Raw genomic sequence first — 18615 nt, 5'->3', positions numbered from 1 at the left:
GACAGGTAGGGGGACCCTCTGAGCCCCCCTCAGGGTGGAGAAGGGTTTGGAGCATGCGCGGATGCAGAGGTGCAAGCATGCGACCCCTCGGACCCTGATCCTGCTGCACGGCCCCTCCCGACGCCTGCCCCTCGGCACCTACCACATGCACAGGACAAGTGAGTAGCTGGCCACACCTTGCAGGGCTGCACCGGGCAGGGTGGGAGGCGGGCAGGAGGGAGACGGGGTGGGTGCACTCTGAGCAAGCAGAAAGACAGACAGTTCTGTACCCGCCACCCGACAGCGGACAGAGGAGCACACGGTGCAGCTGAGGTGCTCATGGTGTCACGGGTGCCCTCAGCCAGGCCTGTACGTGGGAAGGAGCTGTGGGCCTCTGGCTGTCTGGTGTGTTTGGTGTGTGAGGACCACGGGAGCCGGGCACACACAGGACAGAGCTGCCCCGGCAGGCGGCGAGGTGGCGGATGAGGGGGAGCTGTCCTCAGGTGCCTAGTAGAGGTGCTAGACTGGCGCCCGGAGAGGGGCTTCTGGAGCGGTCAGGGTCCCCGGGCCACGCCCTTTCTGGGTTCTCAGGCCCCTGGCCGGCCACTCCTGCTGGGAGCAGTGCTCCTTTGGCTTAAGGAGAGAGAGTTTTGGAATCAGAGGGCGCCTAGCACTGCCCTACGCGGCTGTGGGCCTGTGCCAATCGGAACTGGGGGAGCCGGGCGCCTCTCTCGGCTCATCTAGAAATTCTAACAAGCAGTGTTGGGAGCGGAAGGGCCGTGCAGCAGGGCGTCCGCGCCATGCGTCCATGGTACCTAGAGTGTCCAGGGCAGCATCCACACAGGCCCTCTCTGCACGCTCTGCCTTTACTGGAAATGAGGAGAGCACAGTTAGTCCCCTGGGCAGGGAGCCTGGGCTGGGCAAGTGGGCAGGTAAACTGAGGCACCAGGACCACCCCTGGGGTAGCTCTGGGCTCAGGGTCCACCAGCCACAGAGCTTGTGTCTGAGCAAGGACCTTACGGAGGCTGCACATAAAGTATTCTGCCGGCCTGGAAAAGAAAACAGTCCCCTATTTTAGGAGAAAAAATAAAATGTCCTGGTTTTCTCTCCAAAAATGCCTTTTCCTTCCAGAGTCAGAGCTTGGGGCCACATCTTTTTAAAAGATGTATTATTTTTTTGCTACATTCATGCAAACAAAAATATAATACATGGGCTAAGACTTTGCAAAAGGCTTGCACTAGATGGACAGGGGTCTGGAAAGCAGAACCTTTTTAGGAGGAAAATGTGTAGTTTGGTTTCACAAACCAATCAGTAAGGTTTTGCCAAGCCAAGCCAGCTGCCCAGTCAGAGGCCGCCTCTCCCCGGAGGGAGGCTCAGGAGAAGGGGTTGGGCGCCAAAGTCGGTGGACCTGCCAGGCCGGGGAGGGTGTACCTGGGGGTGTCCTCCAATGGTCAGCACCCTAGGACCTCCTGAAAGTCGGGGACTTATCGCTGCACCAGAACACGCAAGAAAGCAAAAAAAAAAACAAGAACTACAAGAAATCCTTGGCTTTCCTGGTGCCTCTCCCTCTTTCTCCACCTGCAAAGCTGTTGCTCCTGAGACAGCAGTTCTCAAACTGTGCACCTGAGGAACCCAGATGCGCCTGGTGGCCTCCGCTCCCAGGAGGGCTCAGCACCCACACACACATTCTTTAAACATCGGTGGCACCTGCTGGTGTCTAGACACCTCTCTCCACTCCCACATAAAGGAGCCACTGACTGCCGCTGAGCCAGCAAGCCCGGGGTTCTCAAAGCCCCCCTGGGCCTCACCATGCTCCCCCAAGAAGGACCTGCGTGCCCCTAGAGCCTCCTCCCTGTGGGACCTGCCAGGTGACTTAATCCCAGTGAGAGGGAGCTGGGGCCCAGCTGTCCGGCAAGTGCTCTCACATGGGGCAAACCTCCCTGTGACTCAGTATCCCCAGGACCCAGACCCCCGCCTGGCAGCTCTAGCTGCTCACAAAAGCCCCTCAAATTTGGGGCAAACATTCTCTCCCAGGGCACCCTCCATGTCAGCCACAAGCCCATTAGAGCCTGCTGACAGCTAAAGACAGGGACCCTTCAGCCAGTGCTTCCCGGGGTCCCAGGCCTGCACAGGCAGCCCCCCCTGAAGGGAAAGAGCAGGGGGGTGGCTCAGCTTCCAGTCAGTGAAGGTCCCAGTTTGCTGCTGCGAACCTCCCGCTCAGTCGCCTGCCCTGGAAGCATTTCCCGGCCCCTCAGCCCCGCACAGACGGCTCCACTGCGGTCTGATGGGCCGCCGCCCGCCCCCCTCAGAGCACTCGGGGCAGCGGCGGCTGCTCACTGTATTCATGTCAGCGGAACCCTAAACAGCCACACGTGGCCGTGGCTCCTGTGGGGCCGTGCAGCCTCAGAGCCTAATGGAGCTGAGGCCGGTGGGCTACTGGCACCCCGACCCTGAGCCTGGGGTGTCAAGGATTCCCGACTCGGCCTGTCCCCTCTAAGGTCCAGGCTGCACTGGTGTTCCTGCCCCGTCAGCCAACCTGCGTGTCACCTGTCTTAGAGCTTAGAGCTTCGGCTTCAAGCCCAGGGAGGCCAGGCCCAGGAGGGAGGAAGACCCATCACAGACACTCACCACGACCCACTGGACACACACCTGTGACAAGGAGGGACCCACGTGGACAAGGGGCGAAGCGGTGGGGGCAGGGTCTCCTCCAGGGACGGGGTGGGCATGGGGGCAGGGTCTCCTCCAGGGACAGGGTGGGCATGGGGGCAGGGTCTCCTCCAGGGACGGGGTGGGCATGGGGGCAGGGTCTCCTCCAGGGACGGGGTGGGCATGGGGGCAGGGTCTCCTCCAGGGACGGGGTGGGCATGGGGCAGTCAGAAATGGGAAGGGTCAGAGGGTGGGTCAGGGACACGCCCAGAGCAGCACAGCCCCCTGGCTGCCACGGCCCCCAGCTCCAGCCCCAGTGCCGACGGCCTTGGTCTGACGCCACCACAGCCATGGTGTGTGCCCACCACGAGCCTGGGCTCACGGGAGCTGAGCGAGGGTCCTTGCGCCCACCCATCCACCTGAACTTACGGAACAGGACCGTTCCCGGCAGCCCACGGACACCCCTGGGGACAAGTGCAGTGCACACCTACGACGGTTCTAGCAGGGGGCGCTCGCCATGACCTGGCTGATAGGTGTGCCTCTCAGGTGAGGCAAAGCCCTTGGTTCCCAGGGGGAGGCGGGGCCAGGCTGGCCCTGGGGGAAGTGCTGGGTCAGGGGCAAGCAGGGACACAGGACACACGGGGAGGACGGAGGACTGGCGAGGGGCAGGGAGCATACCGCAGAGCCTGCAGGCGCCCGTGTGTCCTCACCTTGAGTCCTGCTTTCAGGGCCAGCACCTCATCCCCAAAGACAGAGCGCACGGGAAAGGGCCCAAGAAGGGCAGTGACATGATTAAAGGCACTTGGGGGCGAGATTTCCAGATTGGGGAAGGGGAGGGCAGGGGAGGAGAGAGAGAGAGAGAGAGGCTGAGACCAGAGTTGCCCGGAGGGGAGAGCAGCCGGGCCATGAGCGTGGGAGCCCACAGGAAGCCACCTCCGGCCACAGGGCTCTCGCAGACAAGGCTCAGAGGGCAGGTGGGCGAGGCACCCGAGTCCGCCACCCACAGGTGTCCAGTGAGGTGCAGACCGCCCCCCCCCCGCCCCGGGCTAAACCAACTCCTGTCCAAAAGCGTTTCCTCGGCCTCTTTGAGGGGTCCCTTCGCTGCGGCCCTTTTGGGCAGTTCAGGACAGAAGCACTGCCCACCCTTCCAGTTCCAGGCACCGCCAGCGTCCTCTCCTTGGGGCCCGGTGACGGAGGGGGTGCTCTCAGGGCTGGAGAGGGTGAGCTCAGCCAAGTCTGTCTCCCCACCAGAGCAGCCAGCTGAGCCACCTGCGGTCCCGGAGGGCACCCCCGTGGGGAGCAGCAGGAGGGGGGTGCCTTTGGCCCCCTCAGGGGACTGGCCTCTTCTGCAGTGAGTGGACGGGGCGCTGGGCAACCCCCAGGCTGCAGCTCACGACGTGAAGCTGTGGTGTGGCCTGAATTCTCTGCTGCCACGAGGGAGACACTGGGCCACACCGTGTCTCCACCTGCACAGAGGTCACCCACAGAGCCCCTCCTCGGGCCGGGGCTCTAACCTGCCTGCCGAACAGAATGGCGGGCACCTGCTGAGACCCTGTGCTAAAAGGCACCCTTCCCATTCTCCCCAGAAACTTCCAGCACACCGGGACCTGCCCCTCGGCAGCGAAGACCCTCCTAGAGTGGCCCTGGCCCTGACCCCCAGGCACTGCCCCGGCTGGGACTTCTCACCTGGGCTGGCCTCCTCCCAGAATCCCACCTCAGCGGCTCGGCCCGCACTCACAGGGCTCAGGAGCCTGGTTTAGGACCCACACCTCCCCCGGCATCACCGCCCAGCAGGCCAGGCACAGCCCCAGGAGCAGCCCGGGTCCCTGGCGGTGCATGCAGACACGGGAGTGGGCGCACACTGACCTGGGGGACGGCTCCGGCTGCGGCTCCTTCCTTCAAACAGAGGCCAGAAGACTGTCAGGACCGACCCGCCAGGCACACCCCACCCAGGGCAGGAGGCCCCACGCTGCCCTGCCCCGCCCACGGCCCACCGCTGCTGAGCCCCGAGCAGGCAGGTCCTGGGAAAGGGGTCGGCCGCTCCAGGGCTCTCGCTCTCCCCCCCGCGAGGCCCCTCTCCACGCCTGCTCCTGCAGGAGGGCTGGTTGGACGCACCAGTCCCGGAACCTCGCCCACAGCGCGCCCGCCCGCACGGGGCCTCCCCCTGAAGCGCGCTTTCCTGCCATGGGTCTCCCTCCCAAGTCACTGTCCTTTGCAATCTGGCCGGCCAACCCCACGTCTCTGAAGCTGGCTTCTCTGCTCAGCAGCTCCTCCCCAGATCCGCCTCTCCTCCCGCATTTTGCATCCAGCGACCTGGGCTTGTCTCCACCTGCCCTCACACGGCCCTTCCGCTGTCCCTCAAGAGGACACGTGTGACTGGATTTAGGGCCTCGCCGACCCGGAGCGGCCACACACTGAGACCCTTCACTTCACCACATCCACCTACCGCCCCTCACAGGCTCCGCCCAGACACGGCTCCGGGGGAGGGGCAGCACTGACCCCTGCAGCTGCTCTGCCCACTCAGAGCTCTTGACGTGGGTCCCGGGACCCTCCTCTCCACCTCACACCCCACACCTCTGTGTCAGGCACTCGGACATCACCAGGTCCTGTGGCCAGCGTGCCAGGTGTCCCCCTCCGGGTCCCCATGGGCAGCAGTGCCCCTCAAGGAGCACGGGCACGCCAACCCCTGCGCCCGAGCTGCAGCCGGCAGCGCCTCTGCTGACCTGAACGTGAGTCCGGATTTACTCTTGAGGTTCCGCAGCAGCTCCAGCTGGTTGAGCGGTGGGATCAGTCTGAGGGGAAAGAGAGCAGTGAGCCCCGCCGCCTGAGCCGGGGACACCGCACCCCAGCTCTCACTTCACACACAGGAGCCCAGGGACATGGGGTGGGGTGGTCGCGGCGGAAGAAGCCCATCTGCGTTCTCTGGCCACACCTGTCCTGGGGCCGTGGCCCTGGAAGTGGCCAGTGACCAGCATGCACGGCAGACGGAAGGGAGCAGAGCCCAGGCCGGCATCCCCGGAGACTCTGACCCCTGACCGCATGGAGCGGGTCAAGCAGGGCACCGGGCACAGGCAGGGGGTCTTCCCCTCCCGTCCCCTTCCCAATCTCTGAACACCCCAGGGCAGCACAGCCACAAACACAGTACCCAACAGACTTGGCTCCCAGACCCCTCTCTGCAAAGCCAGGGCGAGGGCAGGGTCACGGGGCAGCTTTGTTGAGCTGTGAAGAGGCTGCTTGGACAGGGAGAAGCCTGGACAGCTGGCCTCGCTCTGCTCCAAGCCCCCTCTCCCCAGACCCAGGCACACCCACCGGACAGCCTCACACACACCCCACGCCGCCTGCTGGCCACGGGGCAGGTCCAGGCAGACTTCATACAGGCCCTGCCTTCACACCAGGGCCTGAGATCTTGGACCCAGGAGGTTCCTGGGGAGGTCCCAGGCCCCCCAGTTCCACCTGCAGGACGGGGCAGGAGCCTCGTCTGGGGCTTGAGTCCCCTCCAACGTCGGGGAGACGTTTTCACCCCACTCTCAGCTCCTCCCCACCTCCTGCCCCCACATTTCCACTCCCCCTGTGTGACCCCAGGCTTCTCCCTCCTGACCCAGCCCCCATCACTGTGACACCCAACTCACCCCTCAGCCTACTAAGTCCGGGTCCCTCCCTAAGACCCGGCTGCAAGACCCGCTTCCAGCCCCAGCCCAGCCCTCTCCTCAGCCTCCATCCTTCTCGACTCCAGGGGCCCCTGACCCCACCCCCCGCCCCCGGGACTGTGTCTGAGCCTCACCTTGGCAACCTCGCTTGGCGTCCAGCCACACAGGCCTCACCCAGCCCCTCCGCGCCCACTCCTGCTGGGGCTGCTCCTCCCCTCCCACCTTCAGCCCAGGCCTTCCGAGTCCGGTCCCTCCGTGGGACGGCTCCTGTCACTCCATGCTCACCCACTCAGAAAGGTCGTGGACTCTACTGCACACGTGACTCTGATGGTTGCCCCTGCATCTCTGGCTTCCTCTGGCCGCTCCACACTCCCCTCTGTCCAGTCACCCTCCTCCCCGGGCCTGCCAGGCACGGCCCGTCTGCAGGCCCAGCACAGCCAGAAACCTTCAACTCAGGACCTGCCTGCCCCTCGGCAGCGAAGACCCTCCTAGAGTGGCTCTGACCCTGACCCCCAGGCACTGCCCCGGCTGGGACTTCTCACCTGGGCTGGCCTCCTCCCAGAATCCCACCTCAGGGGCTCAGGAGCCTGGTTCAGAACCCACACCTGCACAGGCATCACGGCCCAGCAGGCCAGGCACAGCCCCACGGCTCCCTCCCGGGGCAGCCCTGCTCCCCGCCTTCCGCCCTGCCCCCCTCCCCCCCCCCCCGCCCACAGCCCTGCCTCCCCGCCCCCCCCCACAGTCCTGCCTCCCCTCCACCCCCCCCCGCCCACAGCCCTGCTCCCCCCCCACCCCCCGCCCACAGCCCTGACCCCCCCACCCCCCGCCCACAGCCCTGCCTCCCCGCCCCCCCCCACAGTCCTGCCTCCCCTCCACCCCCCCCCGCCTACAGCCCTGCTCCCCCCCCACCCCCCGCCCACAGCCCTGCCCCCCACACCCCCCGCCCACAGCCCTGCCTCCCCGCCCCCCCCACAGTCCTGCCTCCCCTCCACCCCCCCCCCGCCTACAGCCCTGTCCCCCCCACTCCCCGCCCACAGCCCTGCCCCCCCACCCCCCGCCCACAGCCCTGCCCCCCCCACAGCCCTGCTCCCCCCACAGCCCTGCCCCCCCCCCCGCCCACAGCCCTGCCCCCCCCCCACAGCCCTGCCCCCCCACAGCCCTGCTCCCTGGCGGGCTGGGACCTGCTGGAGAAGGGTGGCCCTTTCCCTCCCCCAGGACTGAACACAGGGACAGAGCTGCTCCCCCCTCCCCTCAGCCACCACCCACGGCCTGGAGAGAGCGAGCCCGGGACGCCCCCTCACATGCAGGTCCAAGGTGAGGGACACTCAGATGGGACGTCATGCCCGGACACACAGCACAGGGGACGGGACACAGGCGGGCAGGGCTGTGGGCAGGAACACGCAGGCACCACACGCAGGGCCAGGCACACACGTCATCTCCGAGGGCAGCGCCGTGGGGGATGGGGGTGCAGTGTGCTGACAGGAGTAGGGATGTGCCGGGGGCATCTCCCAGGAGGCACAGCGACTGGTCTGGGGGCCAGCCAGCTCAGGTCACCTGGAGCCACGGAGGCCCCGTGTGAGGGAGGGCGGCTCTGCAGAGCCCGAGGGTCTGGGCCGGCCAGAAGGACCATCAGGGAAATGTCCGGTGCGTCTCGGCAGGAATCCTGGCCCCAGACTGGGGAGGACCGGCTCCCGCCACCACCTTCTCCTCAGCGTGAAGCCTGGGGGTCAGCAGTGGAGATGCCCAGGGGGCTCAGGGCCGCCCACCGCGGAGCCGGGCCCTGCACTGCCAGCCCGACCCCCCTCTCCCCTCTGGGGCTGCCAGGTTAACTTCCTAACAAGGACGGGGCCCCGGGAGGGGGCGGGAGAGCTTCTGCCCAGGACCCTGCTCTGTCCACATAAGGAGCGGCTGTTCGCGCTGCAGGGCTGACACCCAGCAGAGTCCCACCCGCTCGGCAGGGAAGGAAAGAGTGCTGTGTGGGGAGAAATTTCCTGCAGCAACTCAGCACCCCCAATCTTTTCCTCCCTTCAGGCAGGAGAGCCCAGTGCAGACGCAGACACAGCGATCCGGCCACCTCTTCTCCCAGGGCCTGTCTCCCTCTTGTGGCGGCAGGAAGAAGGGGCGTTGACTCTACAGCCCAGAGCCGGCTGCCCGGGCGCCCTGGTGTGGAGTGGCCCCGAGTGGCACGAGGAGCCCCAGCTCCAGCACGTCTGTGCTGTGCACACGCAGGCTCATGGGGTGGGGTGGACCAGGGAGGGACCCCAGCCACTGAGACAGGCAAGAAGCAGGACAAGGACCAAGACTTGGACAGACAGATCCAACACAAGAAAGCGGCTGGGGGCGGGAGGCGAGGGAGGACAGTTGAGAGAGGGAACGGGAGGTGAGGAAAGTGCACTCCAGGCGTGGACACAGGGTGACAGGGCAGGGCCTGGCCGGGCCCAGGCTGGGCAGGGGTGCAGGGGCTGGCGGGCGGCCACTGGCCTGCACACTGGGTGGCCGTGACAGTCACACAGGGGACAGACCACACCACGCTTTCGTCCCATGCATGTCCTACCTGGAGGCCCCGTAGGTTTGAGCTTGCGAGCTTTCAAGTGTTTCACACACACGCAAGGGGAGAGAATGGACATTTAAAAGAACGGGATAAGGAACAGAAAATGAAAAAACAGTCGAGGAGAGTGGGGGAAACAACAGAACAGAAAATTAGCGCGCAGTTGTCCGCCGGCGGAGGGGGCACAGTGCCTGGCACTGCAGGGCGGGGCGCTCCCCATGGACGTGGGCGCACTCTCCCAGGTGGCAAGTCTCCTCTGAGGCCAGTGGCAGAGGGAACAGCCTCTGTCCTGCCAGGCCACCCCTGACTTCAGGACCCTCAGGAGGACCCTGCCCAGCCCCTCAGGTGAGGGATCCATGGGCGCAAACCCTGGGGCGGGCAAGGGGCACCCTTGGGCTGGGAAGCCCGAGGGCTCAGCTTCACCGCATAGGGCAGAGGGCAGGGCAGCGCCCACCCTCCCAAGAGCATGAGGCGTGGGCGGGTCCCGGGCAGCCCCCAGCCCCTATGACCTCAGACTGCTGTCTAAGCAACAGCCCGGCACTGACAAACCCTGGGCAGCCACTCTCGTCCATCCGGGCTGCTCGCTGCTCTGGCCTGGAAAGCTCTGCCTGCTGGTGACGCGGCCTCATGGGCCTGTTGGCAGCGCCCACCAACCACGCTAGACAGGGCTTCCCGCCCCTTTTCGCCCAACCTAGGGCGCCTGGGACCCGGGGTATATGTGTCCCCGGTCCAAAAGCCTCGCTGTGTTCAGGGGTCACCCTCCTTTCCTGTGCACAGACCCCGGTCCTCTAAAGCGTGGAGCTGCCCCACGGTCCTGTGCCGGGGCGTGTGCCCAAGCTCTCGGGGGCCATCCCCGCAGTGCCCACAACACCATGTACCTGGCGAGGAGGCTAAGTGGGGGGGTAGAGGTGAAAAAAAAACTGTGAGCTATGAAACAAAGCAAAATCAACAGCAAAATAACCACACGGAACTCCATTTTGAAAAGCACATAAATTTTAAAGAAAAAAATAAACAAAAATCAATAAAAATAATGAACATCAAAAAGAATGGGGTTTCAGAACAGATGGGAAATGAAAGGCCGAGGAGGCGTGATGGGACAGGGCGGTGGTGGCGGTACCTGTACATGGGCACCGTGACCGTGCGCTCGTAGTACTGCCACGTGGAGTGCAGGTCCGTGCGCGACAGGTTGGTGGCGTAGAACCTCCAGGCAGACTATAGGGGAGACGTGACGGGTCAGCCGCGAGGGCAGGGCCAGGGCGTGGGGACCACACGGGCCTCCCACCTCTCCGAGGGGACCGGGCACCTGTCCCTCCCCACAGGCCCCGATTCACCCTGTAGACTGGAGGGCACCTCTGCCCGCCGCAGCTGGAGGGGTCTGGCGGCGCGACTGTGGGCACACCAGCAGGCCGTTCCTTTCCTCATCAGTCTTACCTGACACCTGGCAGTTTATAGCCTGGTTTCGTGTGGTCACCTCCTGCCTCCCCAGTCCTGATGGGACATACATGGCCCATGTGACCTCGGGAGCTGGGGGGCAAGGAACACAGGCCTCTATCCTGCCAGCGTAGTGGCCCACAGACAGTGGGGGAGTCAAACTGAGCACAGTGTGGGGTCCTAGCCTGCTGGCTAGACTGTCCTTGACCTGGCCTGGGTCTCCGTCCCCAACTTTTGTATGTGTGGTGAAGTAACACAAAATTCCCCATTTTAACCATTTTAAAGTGCTCAACCCAGCAGCAGTTGGTGCACTCATGATGCTGTGTGATCCTCACCACTATCTGGTTCCACATCCTCATCACCTCAGAATCAACCACCCCCATCCCCTTTAGCCATAACCCCATACATCCCAGGCCCTGGCAACCCCCGGTCCACACAGTCCTCCTGGTTCCCAGCCAATGGAATCATAGCGCATGGCCTCTGGTGCTGGCTTCCTTCATGGAGCGTGTTTGCAAGGCCCATCCACGTGCCTCGTTCTTTTCAGGCTGAATAAATAATATTCAATGTGATGGGTGACAGCAATTCCGTTTATCCATTCATCTGCTGATGAACACATGGGTTGTTTCCATCTTTTGGCTGTTGTGAATAAGGCTGCTACAAACACTGGTGTGAACATTTCTGATTAAACACCGTTTTCAATATCTTTGGGTGTGTACTTAAAAGTGTATACCAACTTAGCCTCAGTAGGATACAAAACTCTGCTGCTATGTAGTCCCCCTTATGTTGTTACTGTTACAAATTACACCTTTATACATTGCGTGCCCAGAAATGGAGATCAGTGATTATTGCTTTATGCATTTGTCTTTGAAATCATATAGGAAAAAATGAGTTACAACCCAAAAATTTAATACTACTCGCTTCTGTTTGCCTCTGGTTACCTCTTCCAGTGCTCATATGACCTGAGTTACTGACCAGTCTGAAGGATGCCCTTCAGTGTTTCTTGTAGGCAAGTCTAACAGTGACAAACTCCCTCAGCTCTTGTTTACATGGGAATGTCTTCATTTCTCCTTCATTTCTGAAGGATAGTTTTGCCAGAAATATGATTCTTGTCTGACAGCATTTTTCCTTCAAGACTTTAAATATGTCATCCCACTGCCTGTGGCTTCCATAGTTTCTGATGAGAAATCAGCTGTTAGGGATCCTCATCCCTGAAGAGCCACGTCTCTTGCTACCTTCAGATGCTGTCTTTGTCTTTGGGTCTTAGCAGTTTGACCACAATGTGTCTTGTGGGTTTTTGTTTTACTCCTTGGAGTTCTTGAACTTCTTAGATGTGTCGATTCACATCTTTCATCAAAGTTGGAAAGTTTTCAACCTTATTTCTTCAAATATTCTTTTTGCCCCTTTCTTTCCCTCTCTTCTTATGCCTCATAATTTTTTGCTGAAAACAGAATGTTCTGGCCTGGCCAGCATGGATTAGTGGTTGAGCATGAACCTATGAACCAGGAGGTCATGGTTCGGTTCCTGGTGAGGGCACATGCCCAGGTTGCAAACTCTGTAGGTGGTGTGCAGGAGGCAGCCGATCAATGATTCTCTCTCATCACTGATGTTTCTCTCTCTCTCTCTCCCTCTCCCTTCCTCTCTGAAGTCAATAAAAATATATTAAATTTTAAAAAATAAAAGAAAAAGAAAACTGGATATTCTGGATGTTGTAACGAAAAACCTCTGGAAGTCAGATTCTGCCCCTCCCCAGGGTTTGTTGTTGCTGCTTGCTGATTATGGCTGTTTGTTTACTGACTCTCTAAATTATTTCAGACACGCTGTATTTTGTATTGTGTAGTGACTCAAGTCTCTGCTCCATTCGCTCAGTGGTCAGCTACTGCTTTAACAGAGGTTTCCTTAAACCCAAGGAACCAAAGAGGAAACAAAGACTCAGTCTCTGCCAATAGGCTCTGTGTTGGACGCTCCTTCAACATCTGGGGAGGCCACTTACAGCTCTGCATTAGCCTGTACTTCCTGCTTGCAAAGCCGAAGGTCAGCCTTGGGGTCTTCCCCAGTCACCTCTGACCCTGCAGCCAGCCCTGGACGTGTGTGGTCTCCTAGTTCCCTCAGATACGGGGTCTTTCCAGAGTCCTAATTTCTTCACGTGTCTCCTTCCCAAACCTGTACCTCCCAGGTTTTTCAATCTGTCCATTGCTGGCCTCCTCTGCTGTGCCTGGCCCCAGCGGCTGCAGCTAGCTAAGTGCCTTTGCATTGACAGACACCACCTGACATGTGAGTTTCCAGGTGAATGAAACAAAGGCAAGCTCTTCGGATAGGCAGGAAGCACTGCTGGACATGGAGTTGTGGGGTTGGCTGTGTGAGGGGTAGCACAGATGTGGCTCAGCACTACTGGCTGCGTGAGTGTAGTCTCTGAACCCCACATGTGCAGGACCGGTGAGACAGTGCCCCTGCCTACCAGGGCGCTGTGAGGAGCAACTCGATGGCACCTGTGACGGCTGGCCTGGGCCTGGGGCCGAACAGGACGCAGCCGCACCAGCACCATCACCGCCTGTGCTGCACTCTGGACAGCCTTGGGCCTCTTCTCAGCACACACACTAGCCTTCCCGCCCAACAAGCTCCTAGAGGGACAAAGGCCTGTCCACAGACCGGGACCGCACCAAGCAGGGCTTTGCTCCTGGACACAATGGGACGAGATCGGGGGATTCCACTGGTCCTAAGTGGGGGCCACCTGGACTCACCTGGATCAGGCCTGCAGCAGGGTTCCGCCTCTTCTCAAAATGCTTCTGCCGATGTTGCTCCTGAACTTTCAGGGCAAAACCAGACCCCAAAATGCCCTGCAAGTCATTGGTGTCAGAAAGTGCCCTAGGACGGCAGTGCTCCACCCGACCCCACACTTGCCTCTTGGGCTCCACCTCCCACCCTCTCAGTCCCTAATCCCCCGGATACCAGGCTGGGGGAACACTTGGATTTGAGGTAAAGGACATGTCAGCCTGCAGGAGCATGGCAGTGCCCACACTGAGCACATCTGGGCCCAAAGGTTACTCATCCTTCCCCGATCTGCCCACACGGTAGTGAGGGCAGGCCAGGCTCTCCGAGGCTGCCTGCCACTCCCCTGTCGGCCCCTGCCCGGCCCGGTGGTAGGTGGGCAGAACAGAGCCTTGCCCCTTCTGAGGAGGGGGGGTTTGGTCCCCTGGAGACCCGACAAGGGAGCCATGTCATCACACAGCATTGATCCTGGTCACAAGGACCCTACTAGCCAGTTCCACCAGACCGGGAGGAGCTGACAGTGACCAACAGATATGGGGTCAGAAGCCACAGCCTGGGGACGCTAGGTTCTGGAAGCTACCAGGCCAGGCCCGAGCAGCCCCACTTGGGTTCCCAGGAAGGGTACCTCCTTGCATCTGAGCTGCCACCTCCAGCTCCCAGAGCGCTGTAGGCCCTACTTGGAGCCCCACTCTTGTCCCATGCTCCCCTAGGGGACAGGTCCCAGGGCAGCCTATGGCTACCTTGGGAGCCCATCACCCACCTCCATCAAAGGCAGGAAGGGGAGCAGGACTCACGGCAGGAAGAGCAAAGAAGGAGACACCAATGAGGGTGAATGTTGCCGCCAGGAGCCTCCCGTTCCAGGTCTGGGGGTACTTGTCCCCGTAGCCAATGGTTGTCAGGGTGATCTGCAGGACAGCGAGTCAGGTCACACGCCAAGCCTGGCAGTGGCCATATAGGGAGACAGAGGGCACACGGGAGGGTGTAGACGAGGGTCCCCAAGGAAGGCCATGCCCAGTGAGCACATCCTCAATAAAGGACAAGCCCAGCGGCGGGGACTCACCAGGCCCCACCAGAGCGCGTCTGCGTAGGTGTCGAAGTGATCATTCTCACCCTTCTCCGCCAAGTATACCAGAAACGAGGCCAGGATGAGGCACAGGAAGCCGATGTACCAGGCAGTGACCAGCTCCTGAAAGAGACAGCCATGTCACAGCACCTGCCCAGTGTCCAGCCCAACCTGCCCCCAAGGGCACCAGGGCTGGTCGCCCCAGGAGGCTCTGTGTCTCCAGGGCTTCGGCAGTGGATGCACAGCCCCCAGCAGCCTGGGCCAGCAGCTGCCCAGCTACATGGCCCCAAGCTCGGAGCAGGCAACAGGGGTGGCTGTTTTCCTGGGTGTCCCCACACCTGGGAGGGCAGTGGCTAAGGACAGCCCAGCACACACATCTATGCAGATTTGGCAGTGTCCCAAGCAGCCGACAGGCCATCAGGCAAGAATGTTGGAACCTGACACCCTACCTCAACTTCCCTGAGCCTGGGGAGACACCTGACTGCCTGCCACCCTTGAGGGGTCCAGCACCTCAGCACCTTGAGGGACCAACACCCTTGGTCCTGCTGAACAAGCCCCCACCTCAGGGCTCAGACAGGAGGGAGAGTGGGTAGGGGGACATGGGACCTTGGGAGCCGGCGGCCAGCACCGCGATGGAGCCGACCCACAACCAGGGAGGCACAGCCAGGCAGGGCAGGGTCTGGGCCTCCTGGTAGCTCCCTAGAACGTGGGGAGAGGCTTTGGCTGGGATGCAGCTGCAGCCATCTTAAGGGTCCCACTGCCAGCGGCCACCACCGCTGGGTTCCCAGGAAGGGTACCTCCTTGCACCTGAGCTCCCAGAGTGCTGTAGGCCCTCCCTGGAGCCCCACTTGTCCCACCAGCTGCAGCCTAAATGGGCAGTGACAGGTATCGATCCCAGCACTCCCATCCGACCGCAGGGCCAGTGGCTTCAGGCAGGGCCGAACGGGCTGGGGGCTTGTGGGAAAGCTGGCCAGAATTCCTGGGCTCTGTCCAGCCAGCCCGTGCACCCTCCGCTAAGGCTGGCTCACCTTGCTATGGGCGTAGACTACAGAGCCTAGGAGCTTCCAGGTGCCGCCACGCCGGTCCATGCGGATCATCCTGAGGATCTGCAGGAAGCGCAGGCTCCGGAGCGCGGACGTGGCGAAGACGTTGCCTTGGGAGCCGGCAGCCAACACCGCGATGGAGGCAATGAGCACCATGATGTCTGCGGAGAGGGGGAGCTCGAGGCAGCTGTGCGTGGGGGACAGGACCCTCCACCTGGGTTCCAGGAAGATGGACAGATGGACAGGGGTGCATGCAGAGCACCCACGCAGTGTGGAGACTGTTACTATCACCCGCCAGCCCTGCCCTGGGCACAGCTGCCCTGCGCCCCTGCCGTTCAGGCCACAGTAACCACGACCTCTGATGCCAAGAGGGTGGCGCATTCTGCAGTCTCTCCTGGCTCCCCCACTCTTTCCAGAGCCTGAGTCCATCCTGCACCCCCACCAGGCCTCACCGATCACACAGAAGGGTTTCCGGGCGAACTTGAGCCGCCCTCTCCAGCCACGGTACCGGCAGCAGCAGCCCGCAGCCCAGATCCGCACAAAATACTCCACGCCAAACACCACGATGGTTACAATTTCCTGCAGGGGAGGCCGCAGCTGAGCCACCGCAGGGACTACGGCAGCGGCTGGAGTGGCCTGGCTGAGCTGGTATAATTGGGGTCCTCCTCCAAGCCTGGGGCAGCCCCAGGAGAGGGCTGGGGTGGGAGGGCTCCTAAGAGGTGCATTCTGGACTGGGGAGGCCCCTCTGTCACTAACAGCAGCACGGCAATTACAGGGGTTGCCATAGCGTCCGCCTCTGGCCCTCATGGGACTGCTATGAGCAGCACAACCCCCACCCTACCCGCAACCATGTCTACCGGGGCACATCCCACATCTCCATGGTGGAGGGGGCCAGGTGGGCCCTCAGGATCTGTGAGAATGGAAGGTAGGGGCAATGGGGGTTGTCAGGGACTGTGATGACACAGGGTGGGGACCAGGCCAGGTCAGGCTGGGGCATAACTGGGGGCTGGGGTGTTGGGGAGAGGCAGGTGGGATGCCTTGTCCGAGGCCAGCCCCTTCCCCGCGGGCTCACCAGGATGTAGAGCGCGCCTTCCGAGCTCTTCTCGTACTCTTTGATGGTCGAGAACACGGAGAGCACGAGGCAGGAGAAGACCAGCAGGAACCTGGGACCAGGGAGGCGCCGTCAGCAGAGGCAGTGAAGGAGCCCGTGAGCCAGGACACAGAACAGAAGCCCAGGGGAGCCCCCAGGACCCATCCCACACTCTCGCCCATGCCCCTCATCTGCCTGGTCAGCCTCAAAACTCAGAGTCAAAGGGGACAGGCCCAGCTTCCTGGACACGTAAGAACCGCGGCAAGACGCCCATTGGCCTCCCAACCACCACGCTTCCTTGTCCACGTGTCCTTCCTCAGCGCCGAGGCAGAAACTTTTCTGTCTTCCTGTTAATACAGACCTTCTGGCACAGCCAGCATAGAACCCTTGCCTGTTCTGGGGGACCCTTCCTGTGTGACCTGGTGCCCAGGTGGGGGTCCCGTCCACGGACTTCCGTGTGCTGGCTATCCTGTCAGCTCCTGACTAACAGGCATCGGCGGCCATTGTGCAGGCAGTGTGGGTGCCCAGGCCCCATCCAGAGTGACACCCTTAGCCCCAGCCAGAGCACCCAGAGCCCTCAGAGCCCTCAGAGCCCCCAGAGCCCCCAGAGCCCCCAGAGGCCTCAGAGCCCCCAGAGGCCTCAGAGCCCCCAGAGCCCCCAGAGGCCTCAGAGCCCCCAGAGGCCTCAGAGCCCCCAGAACCCCCAGAGGCCTCAGAGCCCCCAGAACCCCCAGAGGCCTCAGAGCCCCCAGAGGCCTCAGAGCCCCCAGAACCCCCAGAGGCCTCAGAGCCCCTAGAGGCCTCAGAGCCCCCAGAGGCCTCAGAGCCCCCAGAGCCCCCAGAACCCCCAGAGGCCTCAGAGCCCCCAGAACCCCCAGAGCCCCCAGAGGCCTCAGAGCCCCCAGAGCCCCGAGAGCACCCTGAGCACCTGCCAGGACAGGCAGGGTGGGTGGGGTGGGGTCTCAGGGAGCAGAGTCCATGGTGGCTGAGGGCCTGCTCCAGGGCTCCAAGGGGCACAAAGCACACGGCATGGGAACCTGGACCAGGGCCCCACACCATACCCCTCCCACATGTCCTAACGGCCTGGACACACCATCTTGCCAGCTCCAGCTTCACAGGCCCCAAGAGTTGAGACCATGAGTGTCCCAGTGGGTGAAAGGGCTGAGATCCTCTGGGGCTGACGCTACATTGTCCAACCTGAGCCTGGCCACGGCAACACCCACTCGGGCCCAGCCCCACCCCGGTCCTGCTAGTGCCCTACTGCTGGGCGTCCTGCCTGAACCCAAGCCTGGCTGCCGCGAGCATGCACTCAGCACCAATGTGAGAATAAACAAATCATCTTTTCTGTCAAAGAACAGTTTAGAGAGCCACCATTTTGGACTGCGTGACTTGGTAGCCGCCATGTTGGCCGCATGGCTTGCAGCTCCCCTGGGGACTGCCATCTTGAAACAGCAAAGGCCAACCCCTCCCAATTGCGAAAGACTGTGCGCCTGAGCTCCAATCAAGAGCGAGGGACAGGTCACATGCATAAGGTATTATAAACCCAAGCAGCCCCCTGCTCTTTGTGCACGTGCTTCCAGACCATGTGTGCGCACCCTTCTACACCGCATTCCAAGGGTGGTCCTGGAGGCATAGGACTCTGAGCCAGATTAGTGAGTCCTTTCTTGGAACAGAAAGGGCAATCATAGTTAACAGCATAATTCAAATAAAGTGGTAAAGAAGTAAAGATATTCGCCTCACTGCCTGGCTCCCGAGTATGTCTTGTGTTCTACCAGGACCCGTGACTTGGGGGGGCTCACCTTATTTCTAACAATTTGGGGGCGTGTCAGGGATACTGTCTGTCGCTACAGGGAAATTGGACCCCTCTCCTGAGGAGGTGCGCCCCGCTGCCAAGTTGCAGCGGCCTCAGTGAGGAGGGACAGCCATTACCCCTGGGCCGACTACGAGAGTCAGCCAGCAACACAGGAAGGACCCAAGCAAGACCCACAGCAATCAGGTGACCTCATGCATGAGCCAAGGCGGGAAACGGACTGAGTACTGCTTTGGTGACTGGGTGTCCTCGGAGGTCGGGCATATGTGACTGGGATGTGTCTTGGACATAAAGCGAGTGCGGAGTTCTGATCTGCGGTTCCATTCTCTTGGGAGGGAAGCGGCCAGAGAGGGACGAAGCAGATCTCGGGAGTACGAGAAACCTCCAACATGGGGGGTTGAGTACATAGTCACAGGGAACCTGCTGAGGGTGGGAAACAGAAATTCTAGGCCTAGGGAATCCATTCCCCTGAATAGTCCATTGGGAGAATGCTGAGGTTCTGGGGAGGCAAGTTCCCGAACGAGGGACGAAGACATTGCTCTTGGTGTAAACTTTTAGTGTTGTGCGTGCCTGTGTGAGAGTGTTTGTTGAT

The 18615-nt window shown here is 61.7% G+C and overlaps 1 protein-coding gene across 5 annotated transcripts in view; it reads right to left on the bottom strand.

The window, feature by feature from the left end:
* The window catches only part of KCNQ2 (potassium voltage-gated channel subfamily Q member 2), a 54287-nt gene that overhangs the window by 9783 nt on the left and 25889 nt on the right, over nucleotides 1-18615 (bottom strand). For 3 of the 5 annotated variants that reach the window (XM_028133469.2, XM_008157115.3, XM_008157118.3), the window contains exons 2-11: nucleotides 16196-16286; nucleotides 15576-15702; nucleotides 15109-15284; nucleotides 14078-14203; nucleotides 13812-13922; nucleotides 12990-13085; nucleotides 9938-10032; nucleotides 8827-8856; nucleotides 5349-5417; nucleotides 4492-4521 (exon numbers count right to left, since the gene is read on the bottom strand). In XM_028133469.2, coding sequence (XP_027989270.1) covers nucleotides 4492-4521; nucleotides 5349-5417; nucleotides 8827-8856; nucleotides 9938-10032; nucleotides 12990-13085; nucleotides 13812-13922; nucleotides 14078-14203; nucleotides 15109-15284; nucleotides 15576-15702; nucleotides 16196-16286 — 951 coding nt within the window. Of the gene's footprint in view, nucleotides 1-794; nucleotides 849-4491; nucleotides 4522-5348; nucleotides 5418-8826; nucleotides 8857-9937; nucleotides 10033-12989; nucleotides 13086-13811; nucleotides 13923-14077; nucleotides 14204-15108; nucleotides 15285-15575; nucleotides 15703-16195; nucleotides 16287-18615 lie in introns of all 5 variants that reach the window. The other 2 variants (XM_008157114.3, XM_008157116.3) reach the window with 2 other exon arrangements.

This window comes from Eptesicus fuscus, chromosome 12 (assembly GCF_027574615.1).
Source record: "Eptesicus fuscus isolate TK198812 chromosome 12, DD_ASM_mEF_20220401, whole genome shotgun sequence".
Classification (NCBI taxonomy): Eukaryota; Metazoa; Chordata; class Mammalia; order Chiroptera; family Vespertilionidae; genus Eptesicus; species Eptesicus fuscus.
The sequence above is the reverse complement of the archived record's forward strand: the minus strand, read 5'-3'. Positions and strand labels throughout refer to the sequence as shown.